Below are 16,078 nucleotides of genomic sequence, written 5' to 3'. Positions count from 1 at the left end.
CCTTTATATATTCTCCCCGGATGCCTGCCTTTCATGCTTGCAAGAAGCTCCTCATAAACATCTGCAAAAGTACCTCATTATCTACCTTCAAATCCCTCCTTAAAACTCTCCTTGGTTATGATGCCTACAGAAAACTTGAACGGATAGGCTGCTGGTGCTGAGACCACTGCCTAGCATATTGATCACTATCTTGTTGTTTCCTTGTACCCCCCCATCTGTCTCTATCTAGCTCTTCTTGTCTCTTACTTAGATGGTAAGTTCTTTGTGCTAATGACTTTCTTCTTGTTTTGTGTTTGTACAGCATCTAGCGCAACGGCCTCCTGGTCACTGACTGGAGCTACTATAATATAAATACATCACTTCTGCTGAATCCCTAATCTATCCTATTTAATTTAATGTGGCATTAGCCAAAACAGTGCTCTAAAGTTTTCGTGTGTGCCATTGTCAGGACAGCTCGATCCAGTTTTGTTTTGTCACGAGAAGCGCATGCAGTCAAAAGATAAATGCATATGTACAAAAGGTATTCTGTAGTGTCTTCTCAGTCTAAGTGAAATATTTTGTAAGTTCTCCTTTACTATTAGGTAATGTCAATTGTTTTAATGATGCACAGGATCATAGTGATATTTCATCATAGTGATATTTCCTACAAGCAGAATATTTTCCTTCAGTAGTAAAAGGATTTTTTTCATAGAAAATAAAAAGATATTTCTACATATAACTCCACTTCCTCTTCTTCCTCCTCCACAAGTTGGCCTCTTTATTTTATTATTGTATCAGAAAATGGATATAAAACAACTTCTGAAGCAGGAATTTGAACTCTGCTGTCTTTATAAATTGTATGTCTCTGAGTGTATTGTATAACCCATTCTTAAATGTGTTCTGGTAGAAATGAGTTTGGATTTCTGGTTGGGTTATTGAAAGTGAAACAAATCCATATTGTGTTTGTTTCTTTAGGGTCATGATGAAGAAGCTGTTGTGGATATGGGCAAAACTAGCTCTACTGTCAACACAAACTTTGAGAAAGAAGAACTAGAGAGTAAGTGGTTTTTAAAATCTTAATATAACTTTACATCATGAGCTGTCTATTTCCCTTCAGTGCACTACATGGCTCTGATTAACATGCATGCATATGGAGAGTAATGATTAACTACACTAAAATTCTAAGAACCATGCCATTAAGCTTAACTTTTATATCCTTTTTCTTCATTCAGAACATTAGCAGTAAGCAATTTTTTTTAAAGAAATCTCTCTTTACAACTGCCATAATATATATATTGAAAACATTTCTGGAAATTGCACCTTTTTTGTTTAAGAAAACCGCTTTATTGTTGAAATAATTAATTAGATTGAGTCCTCTAGGCCAGGGACAAGGGGTTGGGGGAAAAAAATCTGATTATAATGGATAAGTAGGAAGCCTCCCTGGGTGAGTGCTGACGACTGCCTGCTGATTCTAAGCTTTTTTTTCTTTTTGAAAAAGCGAGCTTTTATCCCTTGTGGTTTGTAAATATACCATTCAACATATAAATAGGGTATAAACTGATGGAGTACTGTCTTCTCAAGACTTCAGACTATTTCAGTGCCATTGCTGCTGCTCATACATTTCATTTGTGGCGGAACAAAAACTGCATGGAATCTTGTTAGTTTTTCTTGTGCTTCAGAATCCTGTGTGCAGAAGCAAAACCAACAAGGTTTGGGTCAGTTTCATGCTGTTGCTTGAAAAAGCTATGAGCAGTATTAGAGGAGGATGTGGTTGGATCTGGTGTTTAATATCTTAATGGTCTGAAAAAGGGAGTAAATAGCATGATAAAAATTGCAGGTGCTGCCAATACAAATCAGGTTTAAAAAAAATGTGAACATTAGACAAACTACAAACAGACAGAAAATATCAAGATTTAGTTTAGAGGAAGGATAATCAAACACAGATATTCAATAATGAGGGAAGACTAGAAAACAGTAATACTGAAGGAGACTTGGGGATGAAAATGCAAACACACGTTTGCAATGTGATGTGGCAACTAAAGAGGTCATTTTAATTTAGATCCGGATACAAGATCACTCTTCCTTTTTATCTTTCCTGTAACGGGGTTCGCGGAGTCGTCTCTCTTCCTAGGGCCTGCTTGCTCTCCCCAGTAAGGCTCAGAGAGGCTTCAGGGTTGTGCAACACCCATATCTTTATTTACTTAAGATTGTCCCACCACCAGTGTCCATCTATATACAAGCTTTAAAGGCAGAGTCAGCCTTCAGCTAGGAGGCCTCCAGCTCCCTCCCTGACTCACTTCCACCTTGCTGCCCCCTGCCTTCTGGCTCCCTTCCAACCTTGGTTTGTCAGGCCACTGGGTGTTGCCAATCCTCAGGCCAGCATCAGGCCTTTTCCCTCAGCCCCCATCTGCTTCCCTTGATTGGAAATGACCGGTCAGGGGCTAATTTGGTGCTTCTGCAACAGCACCCTGCTACACTCCAATTCTGGGAGTTTCCGTATCTCCACCACCTACCAGAGATGAGGAAAGATGAGTGACTAAGGTAGAGGGCTTGGGTGACTGGGTTCTGTTTTCACCTATGCCACAGACTTTCTGCCTATGTGACCTTTAGAAAATTGTTCAACATCTGACTCTTTCTTCATGCCTTATGAGATGGGAATAATACTTGCCCATCTCATAAGGCGTTATGAGGCTTAATAAATGTTTGCAAGATGCTTTGAGAGCCTTATGGAAGTGAAAGTAGTAGTCGGTCACCTCTTGTTACTACTTTACTGCCTCATGCAGAACTGCTACAGTAGCTGACTTGCCACCACCCTTCGTGGAGGAAACAGATTTCAACTTGCTCTTCCCCTTTCCTCTGTGATGGGCTTAGTTGGCAAAAAAATTAAATGGGGCAGAGTTAAGGCCAATGTGGAGCAAGACTTCTATCCGTCAATAGGGATAGTAATGTTCAGTGACCACAGCAATGCTGTGGGAGGCCAAAGACAAAAGGGCTGAGTAGGGATAGAGCAGTCCCCCTCACAACACTGAGTATAGTCCTATCTCTTGGAGCAGATTTTCCTTCTTTGTGGGGGTGGAGACGAGAGTGAAGCAAAGTTTGGAAACTGCACAATCACAGGGATTACCTTTTAAAAAAAAAAAACTCTATAAACATATTGTCAGGTGTAAGTAAATGGCAGCTGACTAAATCTTCACATCTAGATGATATATGCTGAATCTCTATAAATGACTTTCTTTTTTTTTCAAACTACTTAATTTATTTGCTTTTAGATATTTATTTTAAAAGGTGGAATGGGGAGAGAAGCTACATGTGTTTTACTTTGACATTGAAAAATTTTCAAGAGGATTTTCTTCTGACAAGCAGTTTCCTTAATGTGGGAGAGGAGAAAATATCTGTAAATAGCTACTAGTATGACCTATTCAGTGCACAATTTACAGAAGGCCTGCTTTCTGCAAATGTAAAAACTCAGCAGCAAGAGTTTCTTTGGATGCCAGCTGTTTTTACTTTAAACTCAGCTGAACCTGCAGACATTGATCAACTACAGTGGAGTAGGGGGATGAGTAAATTCCTATAGTTTAATGTGGTAAAATATTAAATGGGCGTCAGTGGAATTGTCAGTGGTGTATGGGCAATACCCTTAGAAAATATTGGGTATTAAATCTTTTTCATTACTTTGTCTTGCTGGAGAATTTTTTTTCTGTAGCCATAAGTAGTACTATCCTTAATGCAAGTACAGAACATCCCATAAATAAATGTTTTAAAATCTGTAACTATTTTTGTGTTCTTCCTATGCCAACTATTTTTCCTGCTTACTGAGGGGCCAAGTATGGAGTTCTAGGAATTTGGAACATCTCCAGTAAAGTGTTAATTCACTTGCTGTCTTATAGCCTTCTCTCCCGCCCCATCGACAAGCATCAAGTGCTCGTGTGTACACAGGTTACTGCTAGTGCCATCTAAGACCCCTTTCATCTTGATATTTAAGCACTGAAGGAGGCCTAAACAAACTGAAGTCTGTGGGGCTGATACTTATTCTGTGATGTCAGCACAGTGTCTTCTACACTGTAGGTTACTCAGTACTCTTGGTTTACAGATTTGTATGCAACTTGATATTAGTTTTGTTACTCTGTGACAAGATGCTCATGGAGAGAAAAAGCAATAGAAAATGAGGTCTTGGGTGGAGTGGGGAAGCAGATAGGAATGGCTTGTATACGCTGGCTGAGTAAATCACATTGCCATCTTTTAAGTGATAGCAGTATTCAGGGTAGAAAGTTTTATGCATTCTAACACGTTGTCTATACTAATATTTTAAAGAATCTCCACTGGTACAATTCACCAGTGGTAGCAATTGTGTGAACCCCAGTGCTCACACAGGGCACAAACATTTTACCATAGTGTCCTCTAGATCTGCTCAGATGGGGGTTGAACCACATAATGGCAAAAACAAAAGCCAAGTCTATCTTTACAAGATTTTTGAGACCGATGCAATATCTACTTATATACCTAGCACAATAACGCCCTGCTACTGACTGGTGCTGTTGTTCACTACCTCAATAAAATAAGATTTTTTTTTTTTTTTTGAGTAGTGACCCTATGGGTGCTCCACTGTAGGTGTGTGTGCGCCCCCCACATTGTCAATTGGAGAATTTCAGTATCAGTCTGTCCCTCCCACGAATGCATGCCTCTTGCCTCTTGCCTACCACCCCTGATTAGAGATTGAGCTAAGAGCTGTCTGTTCACAGATTATTAACTCCCTATAGTTTTGCAAATGTTAGCTTCCCTTGCAGCCTTTTTCTTTTAGTACCTTGTTTGTTTTTAGTTGCCCGTGCTAAGAAAAGGGGAAAAAAAAAAATTAGTAGAAAAGGGTTGCCTCCCACCAACCCCGGTACAGGGGTTGAGGGGGGAGCGACCCCACTGGACAAGGATATGCTTGGCTTTTCAGGCTTCAAAAAGTGTCGTAGCTGAAAAGAATCCATCCCAGTGACGGATGGACATTTGCAGTGTGTTCGCTGCCTGGGGGGAAAAAGCACAATCCAAAAAAGTGTGGTTGGTGACAGCAGTTAAAAGCAGATCCAGGAAGGACAGAGAGTTAAGGCTTAAACTCCTGCTCGTGGAATCGGCCCTTCAACCCCCGGAGTCCTGACGAGAGCTATCACCGCAACCTTCTAGGACGAAGGTAGGAGATCCCAAGGAGATGAGTCACTCACTCAAGACCGCTAAGAAAATGTCTGAGAGTCCTCGTAGTGAGCCCTGATCGAGCCAGAAATGATCTCCGGCTCCATCAGTACCGACAGCACTGAAGCCGTCTAGAGATGGTACCTAGGGCAGGCGTGGTACTGAGCCAACAGAGCAAATCAGTCTGTCCAAAGACCCGATGGGCATTGGCAAAGAAGTACCAGTACTGCAGGGGCATTAAATGCATGGAAGATCTGCCCTGGGGAAGGCTACATCGATGCTGTCACTGGCATCAGCCCAAATGTGCATAGCACCAATGGGCCATATGACTAGGTCTGCATCTCTGACTCAGTCAATACAGGCCTCTTGCCACCAACAACCAGTGGCACTAACGTCTGCACCATCGAGTTTCCATTGCGCACTGGAAACCTCTCTGTGTCCAACATGCTGGACTCGCCACTACTCAGTACCAGGGTTCCGATGCTGAGTTCTCCCAGAGCATTGGACTCTGACATCTCCATGCCATGCACCACCTTTCTTCTCATCAGACCAGAGTCAGATAGTGAGTGAGAGGACATGGGTTCCCATCGCTCATCCTACCCACCTATGGGTCCCAATTTCATCATGGATACCAGGCATATTGCCAGCCTGCCCCTCAATCTCCATGGTTTGGGCAACCATGATACCAGCACCAGCCACATACCCTCAATGGCCATACTGGGGCCCCAGGCAGGCTCAAAGGCAACAAGCCTCCCAGGCCCCTAGTATGGCATACCAACAGGCAAGGAGGCAACCTCCTTCAGCTGCGGCATCAAAGAGTTCGGAACCTCCTGAGCGACTGGGGAGGAAAGTTGAAGCTGAGGCAGAAAGGGAAGGCACTCAAGCTCATCACTCATTGTCCTAACCTGTTGAGGCGGTTATGCCCTCTCCACCAACCATGGTGGATGATTTTAAATAATTCCAGGACTTAGCTCAGAGAGTGGCAGCTGCCCTGCAAATACAGCTGCATGAAATGACTGAGCCTTACCACAAACTCGTGGACATTGACCCAGTTAATGAAGCACTACTGGATCTTGCCAGAGTTATATGGCAGACTCCTGCGTCCATCCCACCAACATGCAAGTGGGCAGACAAAAAGCATTTTGTGCAGGTGAAGGGCACGGAATTTTTCATTTCCCATCTGCCTCCAAATTCTATCATTGTGGATGCAGTTAATTCTAGGGACTGCCAATACCAGTTTAAATCCACCCCATATGACGAGAAATGCTTGGACCTCTTTGGCAGAAAAGTGTATTAATCAGCCACTTTTCAGTTCTGGTTGACTAATTACCAGGCCGTATTGGCCAAATATGACTACCAGAACAATGTGCAACTGTGAAGTGGGTTTTTTACCCACAAAAGCTTATGCCCAAATAAATCTGTTAGTCTTTAAGGTGCCACCGGACTCCTCATTTTTTGTATGGATGCAGACTAACGTGGCTACCCCTCTGATACTATTCACATAACAAAATCCTGGCCCCAGAGAAGATCTTGGTAAAGAGTTTCTCTGCAGTCTACTTTTACATTGCACGAATCCAGGGAGCAGTTTTCAGCTGTTAAGGCTTTCATGGTTACCATATTCTCAGATTTTCTTGCTCCAGGTGTAAGAAGTGTTTACGTTTGTGACTCTATTCTCTGCAACATTATAATTTAAACCCTTATTTTTTATATAACTAACTTTCTTAAAAGGCAGACTTTTTTCTTTATTTGCATACCTGTTCTTGCCAGCTAATTGTATTCCAGTCTCACTTTTTGCCCAACGGTAATGTTAATATGGCTTGATGAATATTTGTTAAACAATTGTAGGACAATTAGGCAATTTCAGTAATGTAGTTTGTTAGCAGTTAGAATAAAAATTGCATCTTAAATACTGACTTGTTGAAATAGGTAAGGCAGATATTTTAACTTGTAATAGAATCCATTGCTAATTTAAGCATCTTGGTTGTGAAATTTACAAGTTTTTATTCTCTCTTTAGATGCATTTAAATGGCAACTGTTTAATATCTAAATAGTATTTCATAAATTGCCATAACAACTTCTCCAAAGAACAAGATGTACAGGACAATGTAAACAAAAGAAATACAACAGAACTGATTATAATTGCTGCATGATTTTTGTAAGGTACTTTAATTTATTATAAGACATAAAATGTAAATACTAAAGTGCTGGTTTCAACCAGCAATGTGAGAGGAGCTTTACTTTGCACTCTGAAACTTTCTTTGTTCTCTAAACAGCCCATTATAGTAGCCCAGAGCCCAATAGTTACCCCCTCTTAACAAACAAAACTGAGTAGAAAGAACATAACACTATAAGGAAGGGCTGTTAGACACAAAGGCATAATGATAAAACAATTACATGAATACAAATATCTTACAGTAATTCTTGAGGATGACTCCTGAGGAACTCTGGCAGACATCTCTAAGAGGAGGCTCTATACATGAAGATCTCTGAACTGAGAAGGCCTGGCCACAGGCCCAATTCCCATGAAATAGAGAACAAGAACAATGTAGCTGAGCTTGACTTGCTTGGGTGCACTATGATCACTCAAGTGTCTTGGGCCTAGATTAAGAGTTTTGTATAACTTCAGCAAAACATTGATTTGTATCTGTCATCAAACTAACAACCTGTGCAAATTGGAATTCTTCACACTTAAAGAACATGGGCCTGATAGCAATGCTCAGCAACCTTTTTAGCTTCTCTCTAAATTACAGATAAAAACTAGTTTAACTTTTAAGGTTGCAAAGCCAAGGACTTAAAAGTTAATGAAAGTTAGAAATAAGGCACGCTTGAATGTATGCATTATGATAGTCTTGAATTACATGATTGCACACTATTTTCCCCCACTTGAGCCTGCCTCATTTAGTGTACAGAATAGCCAGTGCTCACTTAATGAGCAGCTATTGGATATTTTATCTTATCTTCATATCCTCCTATTGAAACTCTGCTCTGAAGTCAGAATTAATAATTTTCCTCATGGGCTTTCTATGGCACTTGTTGCAGCTGAGTGCTTCACAAACATTATCAACTTTATTTTCACAACACCCATGGGAAATTAGGGGGTGGCACTAACTCCAGTTTTACAGATGGCGAACTAAGGCACAGAGTAAGGTTAAAAGTATCCACTAACTTTGGATGCCCAATTTGAGACACCTAGGGTCATTTTTCAGAGTACTTTACACTTCATATGTTCAAAGCACAACTCCCATTGACTTCAGTTGGAGCTCTGAATGCTCAGGACCAGGTAGTGGCCACCTGTGAAAAGTTTGTTTTAAGGGGCTTCCTTAGACTCACATAGGAACTCTTCCAGGGATAGAAATCAAGTCTCCAGGGCAGCGCTCAGCTGCTTTAACCCTGAGACCATCCTTTCTCTTCCTGCAGTCCCCTGCCTCGTTTATTATACACCTTCAAACTTCTCCATCAAATGAGTCGGGTACTGCAGACAACAGCCTCCTTCACTACACAGCCCTGATTAACCCCGTGCACATATTTCCATGGAAAAAATAGTATGTGATCATGTAATTAAAGACTGTATCACAATACATACAACTTGGACTGAATTAAGATTGCACAGGCCACCTTAGTTTTGGCATTTCCTTTTAGTGCTTCACTTTACAACTTACCTTCTTTTTAGTGTAGTTTTCTTTTTTGTATATGTGTAACTTCCTAACCTTAAATAAATTAAAAAAAAAAAGGCATACTGAAAAAAATATGATCGCATATGGAATCATGCTGTCCCTTACGTGGGTCATCGGCAAGGTTGGAACCTTTAGATCCGCTATACAACCTCTGCTATTTCACCTAAGGCCTTGGCTACACTTGTAGCTGTACAGTGCTGTGAGGTAAACCTGTCTTCGTACAGCTGAGTAGGGAAAAGCGCTGCAGTCTGTCCACACTGACAGCTGCCAGCGCAGTGGCGTGGCCACACTTGCAACATTTGCAGCTGTGTTGGGAGCAGTGCATTATGGGCAGCTATCCCAGCATTCATGTGGCCTTCAACGTGCTTTTCAAAACAGGGGGGTGGGGTGGATTGTGACAGGGAGTGTGGGAGGAGAGAGAGAGAGCGCTTTTTGGAGCGTGTCAGCACTCTATTTTGCAAGTTCCGAACTCCCGGCCCCCTGCTCATTCATTTACTCACTCAAAGCAAGCTGCAAACTGTTTGCTTTTCTCAGTGGTAAGAGCTTTGAAACCGGCACTTCCGCATTCCTGCACCCGTCCCCAACAATGGAGAGGATTGGTCACTTGACAAGGTGATTAGTACAACGCTGCAAGCATTTACCCTCATACCCGTGAGTTGTAGCCACTCCACTGCAGCTGTTATTCCTCTCGGGGAGATGGAGTACCTGCAGCGGTGTACCCAGGGAGATGCAGCGCTGTAAGTGCCCTGTCAGTGTGGACGGGGAGTGAGTTATGGGGGAGGCTTTACAGCGCTGTAACTCGCAAGTGTAGCCAAGGCCTAAGGCACAGTGCTGCAACTTGCTGCGCTCAGGGGTGTGAAAACGCGCCCCCCCCCCCCAAGTGCGGCGCTGTAAAGTGCCAGTGTAATCAGCGCCTGCAGCGCTGCATGCTCGCTCGCAGCACTGCAAGCTACTCCCCTCGGGGAGGTGGAGTACTTACAGCGCTGCCAGAGAGCTCTCGCAGCGCTGGCGGTGCGACTACACTAGCGCTTCACAGCGCTGCCGCGGCGGCGCTGTGAATTGCCAAGTGTAGCTAATGCCTAAGATAATAGTGATGTTGGTAGCAGTTTATCCTCTATGTGGACCTGCCACAAGAGGGGAAATGAGACAATTTGCCTGTCGGTTTCACAAATGCTGAGAGTGGAGGAAAGTTGCGGGTCAGGAATCTTGGGTTCAGTTCCGTGTTCTTGAGAATGTATGATGTAAGGGTGTTCAGAGTCACTTACCACTGTTCCCTCAAAGCTTGACCCCTTCTGCTTGTGTCCTCTCTAGATTGTCCATGTGCTAGTCTTGTCTCTTTCCAGTACCATTCCCTCATTTCTCTGGCTCCTTGTCGAAGTCTCCATATGTGTGTTTTTTTTTTCCCTCCTCATTCCAGTTCTGCTCTCCTTGCCCAGCCACTTTCTTTCTCTCCAGGCTCCTTATCAAGTCCCAGTCTGTTTACTGAGATTCCTTGTCCCATTCACTCCATGACACTCTGTCTCCTTGCTCAGCTAGTTCCAATCTTTTAATCTCCCTCCCCCAAATTCCTTCTCTAATATGGGTTCTCCACCCCCCCATCCCATTTCCTCCCCTGGCTTGTCCAGCCAGTACAAGTGTTATCCTTCTCCAGTCTCTTCCTTCAACGGCTTCTTGTCTTAGTCTACTCCTCCTGCCTGCCCCACCTCCTAGTTCCTCAGCTCTAAGCATTTGAATTAGGTGGCTTCCTCCAGGGTGCTAGAGTAGCTTTGTGTCTCATGTGTTCTCAGTCTCCCCACTCTCAGCTCCAGTTCCCAGCACCACAATGCCCCTGGGCAGCAGCGATTGCAGGAAGAGTCCTGCTCAAACCTGTAGCGCTGTGCTGGATATGCCCAGGACAAATGGTATTTTCAAAGCATTTAGCAGCCAAACTTGAAGTCTGAGTATATCTTGTAACACATGGTACCCCATGTGACCTCCTGTACCCCATATTCACCACTTTTATATGGTTATATTTTGTACAGTGTATGCCTTGGGGTTTCATTTGAAACTCACAATCTACTGAACATCATTGTCCTGTTAAAATGTGTGTATCAACATTGTATATGGAGCTATGAGATTTACTATATGATTATTGTCCAGAGCTACAGCATATTTCAATAATGCCCTCACACTATTTTCTCAAAGACAAAGGCACACTGGCATGTGAGTTAGGTGCTAACAGGCAATTACCTGCTTAATTGGCGATTCACCAACAGCAGGGTTGTAAAAAAGAAATTTAAAATTCATCTGAAGGACAGTTGATAGCTCGCGTATGCCATAGAATTTCCTGATCCCATGACCCAGTAAAGACTTTTCCGGTACAAAGGGTCAGAGTATAAAAAGGAGGGACAGTGACCTACTCATCACCACTTTTCCCTAGCCCCCATCTCTGCTCAAGTTAGAAAGAACAAAGGAAGCTTTTGGAACCAGGGAGGGGTCCGGGACTGCCTTTGGACGAGAGAAGCCTTTTTTTGCTTATTAACCTTGGTAAAGTTTAGGAATTAACTTGCATGTTTATATTTTTTTCTTTTGTAACCACTCTGACTTGTATGCCTAATCACTTAAAATCTATCTTTCTCTAGTTAATAAACTTGTTTTACTGTTTTATCTAAGCCAGTGTGTGTGTTTGAAGTGTTTGGGAAGCCTCCACTTGAGACAATGTCTGGTGCATATTCATTTCCCTTGTTGAAATGATCTAATTATGAGCTTGTGCAGTCCAGTGGGCTACTGAACAGTACAAGACGCGCATTTCTGTGGGGCAAGCCTGGGACTGAGGGATATGTGGGTGTCGCCCTGTTCATGAATGGCTGGGACAGTATTCATGTAAACATCTGGGAGTGATTTTATGTGCTAGTGGCTGTGCATTAGCAGGCCAGGAGTGGCTTTTCTGAAAGCATTGTAAAAGACACCTCAGGCTAGACGGTTAGGGGACACAGCAGTTCAGGGTACACCCAGGGGAATGTCACATGTGAACTGAGAGGTTTTTTTAAAGAAAGGTTTATAACTTGACCAAATATGGAATTTTTTACATGGGAATGTCAAAGCACATCTGACAGTAAGCTGGCCCCCTGCCAAATTTCAGGTCCTTGCTCCAAAGCATGGAGATGCTAGAGCTTCTAACTACATAGTTGTAAGAATTTAAAAATTCAGGCTGAGGCTCACATCCTGAATGGAAAACTTCATCCTAAATGGCTACATTTTGGCAATGTTTTATAAGTAGCTGCAATACACGGTCTTATAATGGGAAGTGTTAGCCAACCTTAACTACAATATCCGAGGAAGCCCAAGGAGTCAGCGAGAGCTAGCTAGACAGAACCTGAATGCTGATACTAAATTTACTAAGACATAAATGACTAATGGGATTAATGCTAAAGGATGGATTTTCCAGATATGATAGTCACATCAGTGTAATATTGGAACTCCATATTTCAGAGAGTTATCCATAATTACCCCTAAATTTCAGAGCTATCTCATGAGAGGTGACCTCAACTCTTGGAAAACAAATTTTTATACTACTCACAAATTGGCTAAAATTCCATGTCTTGAACTTCTAGCAAGTGTAGCCTTATTAGAAGTGAGCTTAAGCAAACTCTTCCTCTTTAAAATTAAGAAAAATAAGTTTTCCAGATAGATAACTAGAAGAAGACTGGAGAGGATCAAAAGTAACGTAGCCATCAAGGCAAATGTCAGTATTCTGGTTGTGTCAGCTCATGCCCTTTTTTTATAAGCCCTAGAAATCTTTTGTACATTTTGTGTTTCCTGATTTTCAAAATAAATCCTTGCAGCACTCTATAAGGGAAAGTAAAAAGTTCTCTTCCCGAGCCTGAGAACCCTGTCGTTCAAGGAAAGAGCTCAACAACTGAGGAACAGTTTTGGAATATCCCAACTGTGACTAACTGTATCAATAGCTGGTGACTGGTGTAACATTCTAGATAATGGCAGACCACTTCTGTCTATTGCTGGGAATTGCACCCTTAGCTTGTTGTGTAGACATAGGCTAAAGAACTGGTATACAGATTGAGGCTATAAATGCTACAAACAGTTTGAAAATGGAATCCTTGGCTAGATAAAAATGTATAAACATACTTTCATTGCACTCCTTTCATTTGTAAAAACCATTCCTGCATAATATACAGGAATTCCTGCGATACTTCATTTCAGTTAATAAAAAAGTCCCTTGTTTGGAGAGGAAAACACACTTCTAAAGTGGACAGAAGGGACTTGTTGCAATTGTTTCAGTTCACATAAAATTACATTCTGTTTCTGGGTTGTAGTTGTTAGTTTTATATTTCAGTGAATTTGACCTGCAAACACGAACTTCGGAGTAGTTCTTCCTTTCCTTTCTCTAATTAATTTTAAGATAGGAGCCCTGCTCATAAACAATCTCTTTCCAAGCAGAAGGTTCTTTTAACAGGACAGGAGATGAATAGAGACAGAATAAACATTTCCTTAATGTCTGTCACTACTGTTTGTATAGAGCTAGAAATCAAACTTATGCTGAACTGAACACCAGCTTGTTTGAGTTAAGATGTTTTAAGAGCAAGGAAGTTTATTCTAGTATTACAAGAAACAAAGCCTGAATCAATATAGTGTAGGCATGGAGAAAAAATAAGAAAACAAACTAGTTGAGATGTTGAACTCCTATTAGAATCATTGCATGAGAACATCTGTGGCAGATGACAACTTTGTTTATACTTAGGCCAGTCACCAAAAATCCATTTGGGGAAATTTCCATGCCAGCAATTTTACAGTCAGTGGCTCTTAGTAATTCTTAAGACAAAGTTGATTTTAAAACTTAAAAACAAATAAACAACTCCTTTAAGTACTGCAGATTAAAACCCAAAGATTTAATGCAAAATAAAACTATGAGGCAGAAGCTATGTTTGAGAGAGATGAAAATCTTTCAGAGTTGTTTTAAGGTAAATTATTGCTATTAACATATTGCCTAGGAGTCCTAGTCATGGGCAAGTCATAGCACATTGTACTGGGCACTGTACAAACACAAAGAAAAGGAGGTCCCTGCCCCAAGGAGTTTACAGTCTATGTACAAGACAAGAGGCAATAGATGGATAGCGAGAGACCAGTGGGCGTACAGGAAACAATGAGATAGTAGTGGTAAGCATGATAGGCAGTAGTCCTAGCACACTATCTGCCTAACTTGTCAAGTTCTTTGTAGGCATCCCTGCAAAGGAGAGTTTTAAATAAGGATTTGAAGGTGAATAATGAGGTAGCTTTGCAGATGTTTACAGGGAGGTCCTCCCAAGCCTGTGGGGCAGCATGGGAGAAAGTATGAAGGTGCTTGTTTTGAACATTTTAAAAAGTGGATGATCAAAGGCAAGTATCAACAGCTCAATAGTGAATGAGAAAGGATAGGTGAGGTTGAGGATTGACTGCGAAAGGCCTTGAAAGTGGATACAAGCACTCACGTTGTATATAATAGAAGAGGAGCCAGTGGAAGGATGCAAAGAGAGAGATGGAATGGCTAAAGCGATGGGCTAGGAAAATGATCTTAGCAGCAGCATTCTGAATGGATTTGTTTGGGACAAGATTACATTTGTCAAGGCCAAACAGAAGGATGTTGCAGTAATCGAGACATGAGAAGCTTGGAAAGCTTTTTTTGGCTAAAGTGGCTGATATACTTGGCTTTTTATAATATTGAAAGCTTTGGCCAATAAATACAAGTCATACCTATTGTGAAAGACAACTGGCTGCAACTTAATACACCAAAACATACCTTTAACAGTTACTCAGGTTATTTGGCCACAAACTGAGGTTGAAAATGCTGACCTGTAAGACCCCAGCCAAAACCCAATGAAATTAATAGGCAGATGGTTTAAAACCAAACAAAAGAGGAAGTACTTCTTCACACAACACACAGTTGACCTGTGGAAGTCTTTGCCAGGGGATGATGTGAAGGCCAAAAGTATAACACGGTTCCAAAAAGAAATTAGATAAGTTTGTGAAAGATAGGTCCAACAATGGCTATTAGCCAAGATGGTCAGGGATGCAACCGCATGGTCTGGGTGTCCCTAGTCTCTGATTGCCACAGGCTGGGAGTGGATGATGGGATGGATAATTCAATGATTGCCTTTCTGTTGATTCCCTGTGAAACACCTGCCATTGGCTGCTGTCAGAAGATCTGCTCTGACCCAGTATGGCTGTTCTTATGTAAGACTTAAAACTCAGTTTTATGACTAGAGTTTCATGGCATGAGATCACCTTTCCCACTGCTACTGTTGCAAGAAAAAATTGGACATTTGTACTTGATTCTATAGCCCACTTATATGATGGCTTCCCCTAAAAATTACCTTATTATTTCACCCTTGTACTTCAGCTTTAGAACTGGTGATTTAAAAAGCCCTTTGGTAGCTCAACTGGTCAGGATTCCTGCTTGTGTTTGTGACTTTAAAAAAAGAAAATCCCTATAAGTAATGCATTGAATAAATGGAATTATGCTAACATAATCCTCAGCTTTCAGAATTTGTGAGACAGAACCTTAGGCACAAAAATACTTGCATTTTTAAAACATGCTCAATCTTTATTAATTTACAAAACTAAAATATAGAAAACAAATAAAAAATAATGGGGGAGAGTTGGGTGCCTTTGCAGAAAAGGTAACTCTCTTGTTCAGGATCGTGTTCCTTTATAAAGCCTTAACCCTGGCTCAAGCCCCTGCATCCAATATGCGCAACAGAAGCCATTTATTTTTGAATGGACAAATCAGATACAGGAATTGTTAGAGAGAGAGAGAGAGAGAGAGAGAGAGAGAGTGTGCGTGTGCGCGCGCCTAAGGGATGTATATGTGTTGGCATCCTCTGTATTCTTAGTGCTGCATTGCTGGGCTTAGCTAATAATAATCGCTGGGTGAACTGAATAACTTGATATTTTTCGGGGAGAGGAGGAGGAGATTTTATTGGTTTGCTTTACAATTACTATGTTGTGAAGAGGGTGAATGCGCCCTCCAATTTCAACACAATTAATGCATCCTGTGTTAGTGTTCAAAACTCTTCCCCTTCTCCGTCTCCAGAATTTTTCTTAATTTAAGAACAAAAAGTTTAAATTATTATTAATCTGAGTCTCTCACTGAACTGACTGTTTCTTACGTCCTCTTTTTCCCGGACATGTTCGGCTTTTTGGCAATTCCCCCCGGACAGGGGTTTGACTGCCGAAAAGCCGGACATGTCCGGGAAAAAGAGGACGTATGGTAACCCTAC

At 41.7% G+C, this 16,078-nt stretch overlaps 1 protein-coding gene across 14 annotated transcripts in view; it reads left to right on the top strand.

Moving 5' to 3' along the window:
* The window catches only part of SLC4A7 (solute carrier family 4 member 7), a 155,589-nt gene that overhangs the window by 64,255 nt on the left and 75,256 nt on the right, over nucleotides 1–16,078 (top strand). For all 14 annotated transcript variants that reach the window (XM_034760820.1, XM_034760816.1, XM_034760813.1 and 11 more), the window contains exon 2: nucleotides 955–1,036. In XM_034760820.1, coding sequence (XP_034616711.1) covers nucleotides 955–1,036 — 82 coding nt within the window. The remainder of the gene's footprint in view (nucleotides 1–954; nucleotides 1,037–16,078) is intronic.

Source organism: Trachemys scripta, chromosome 2, assembly GCF_013100865.1.
Source record: "Trachemys scripta elegans isolate TJP31775 chromosome 2, CAS_Tse_1.0, whole genome shotgun sequence".
NCBI classification, from domain to species: Eukaryota; Metazoa; Chordata; order Testudines; family Emydidae; genus Trachemys; species Trachemys scripta.
The sequence above is the reverse complement of the archived record's forward strand: the minus strand, read 5'-3'. Positions and strand labels throughout refer to the sequence as shown.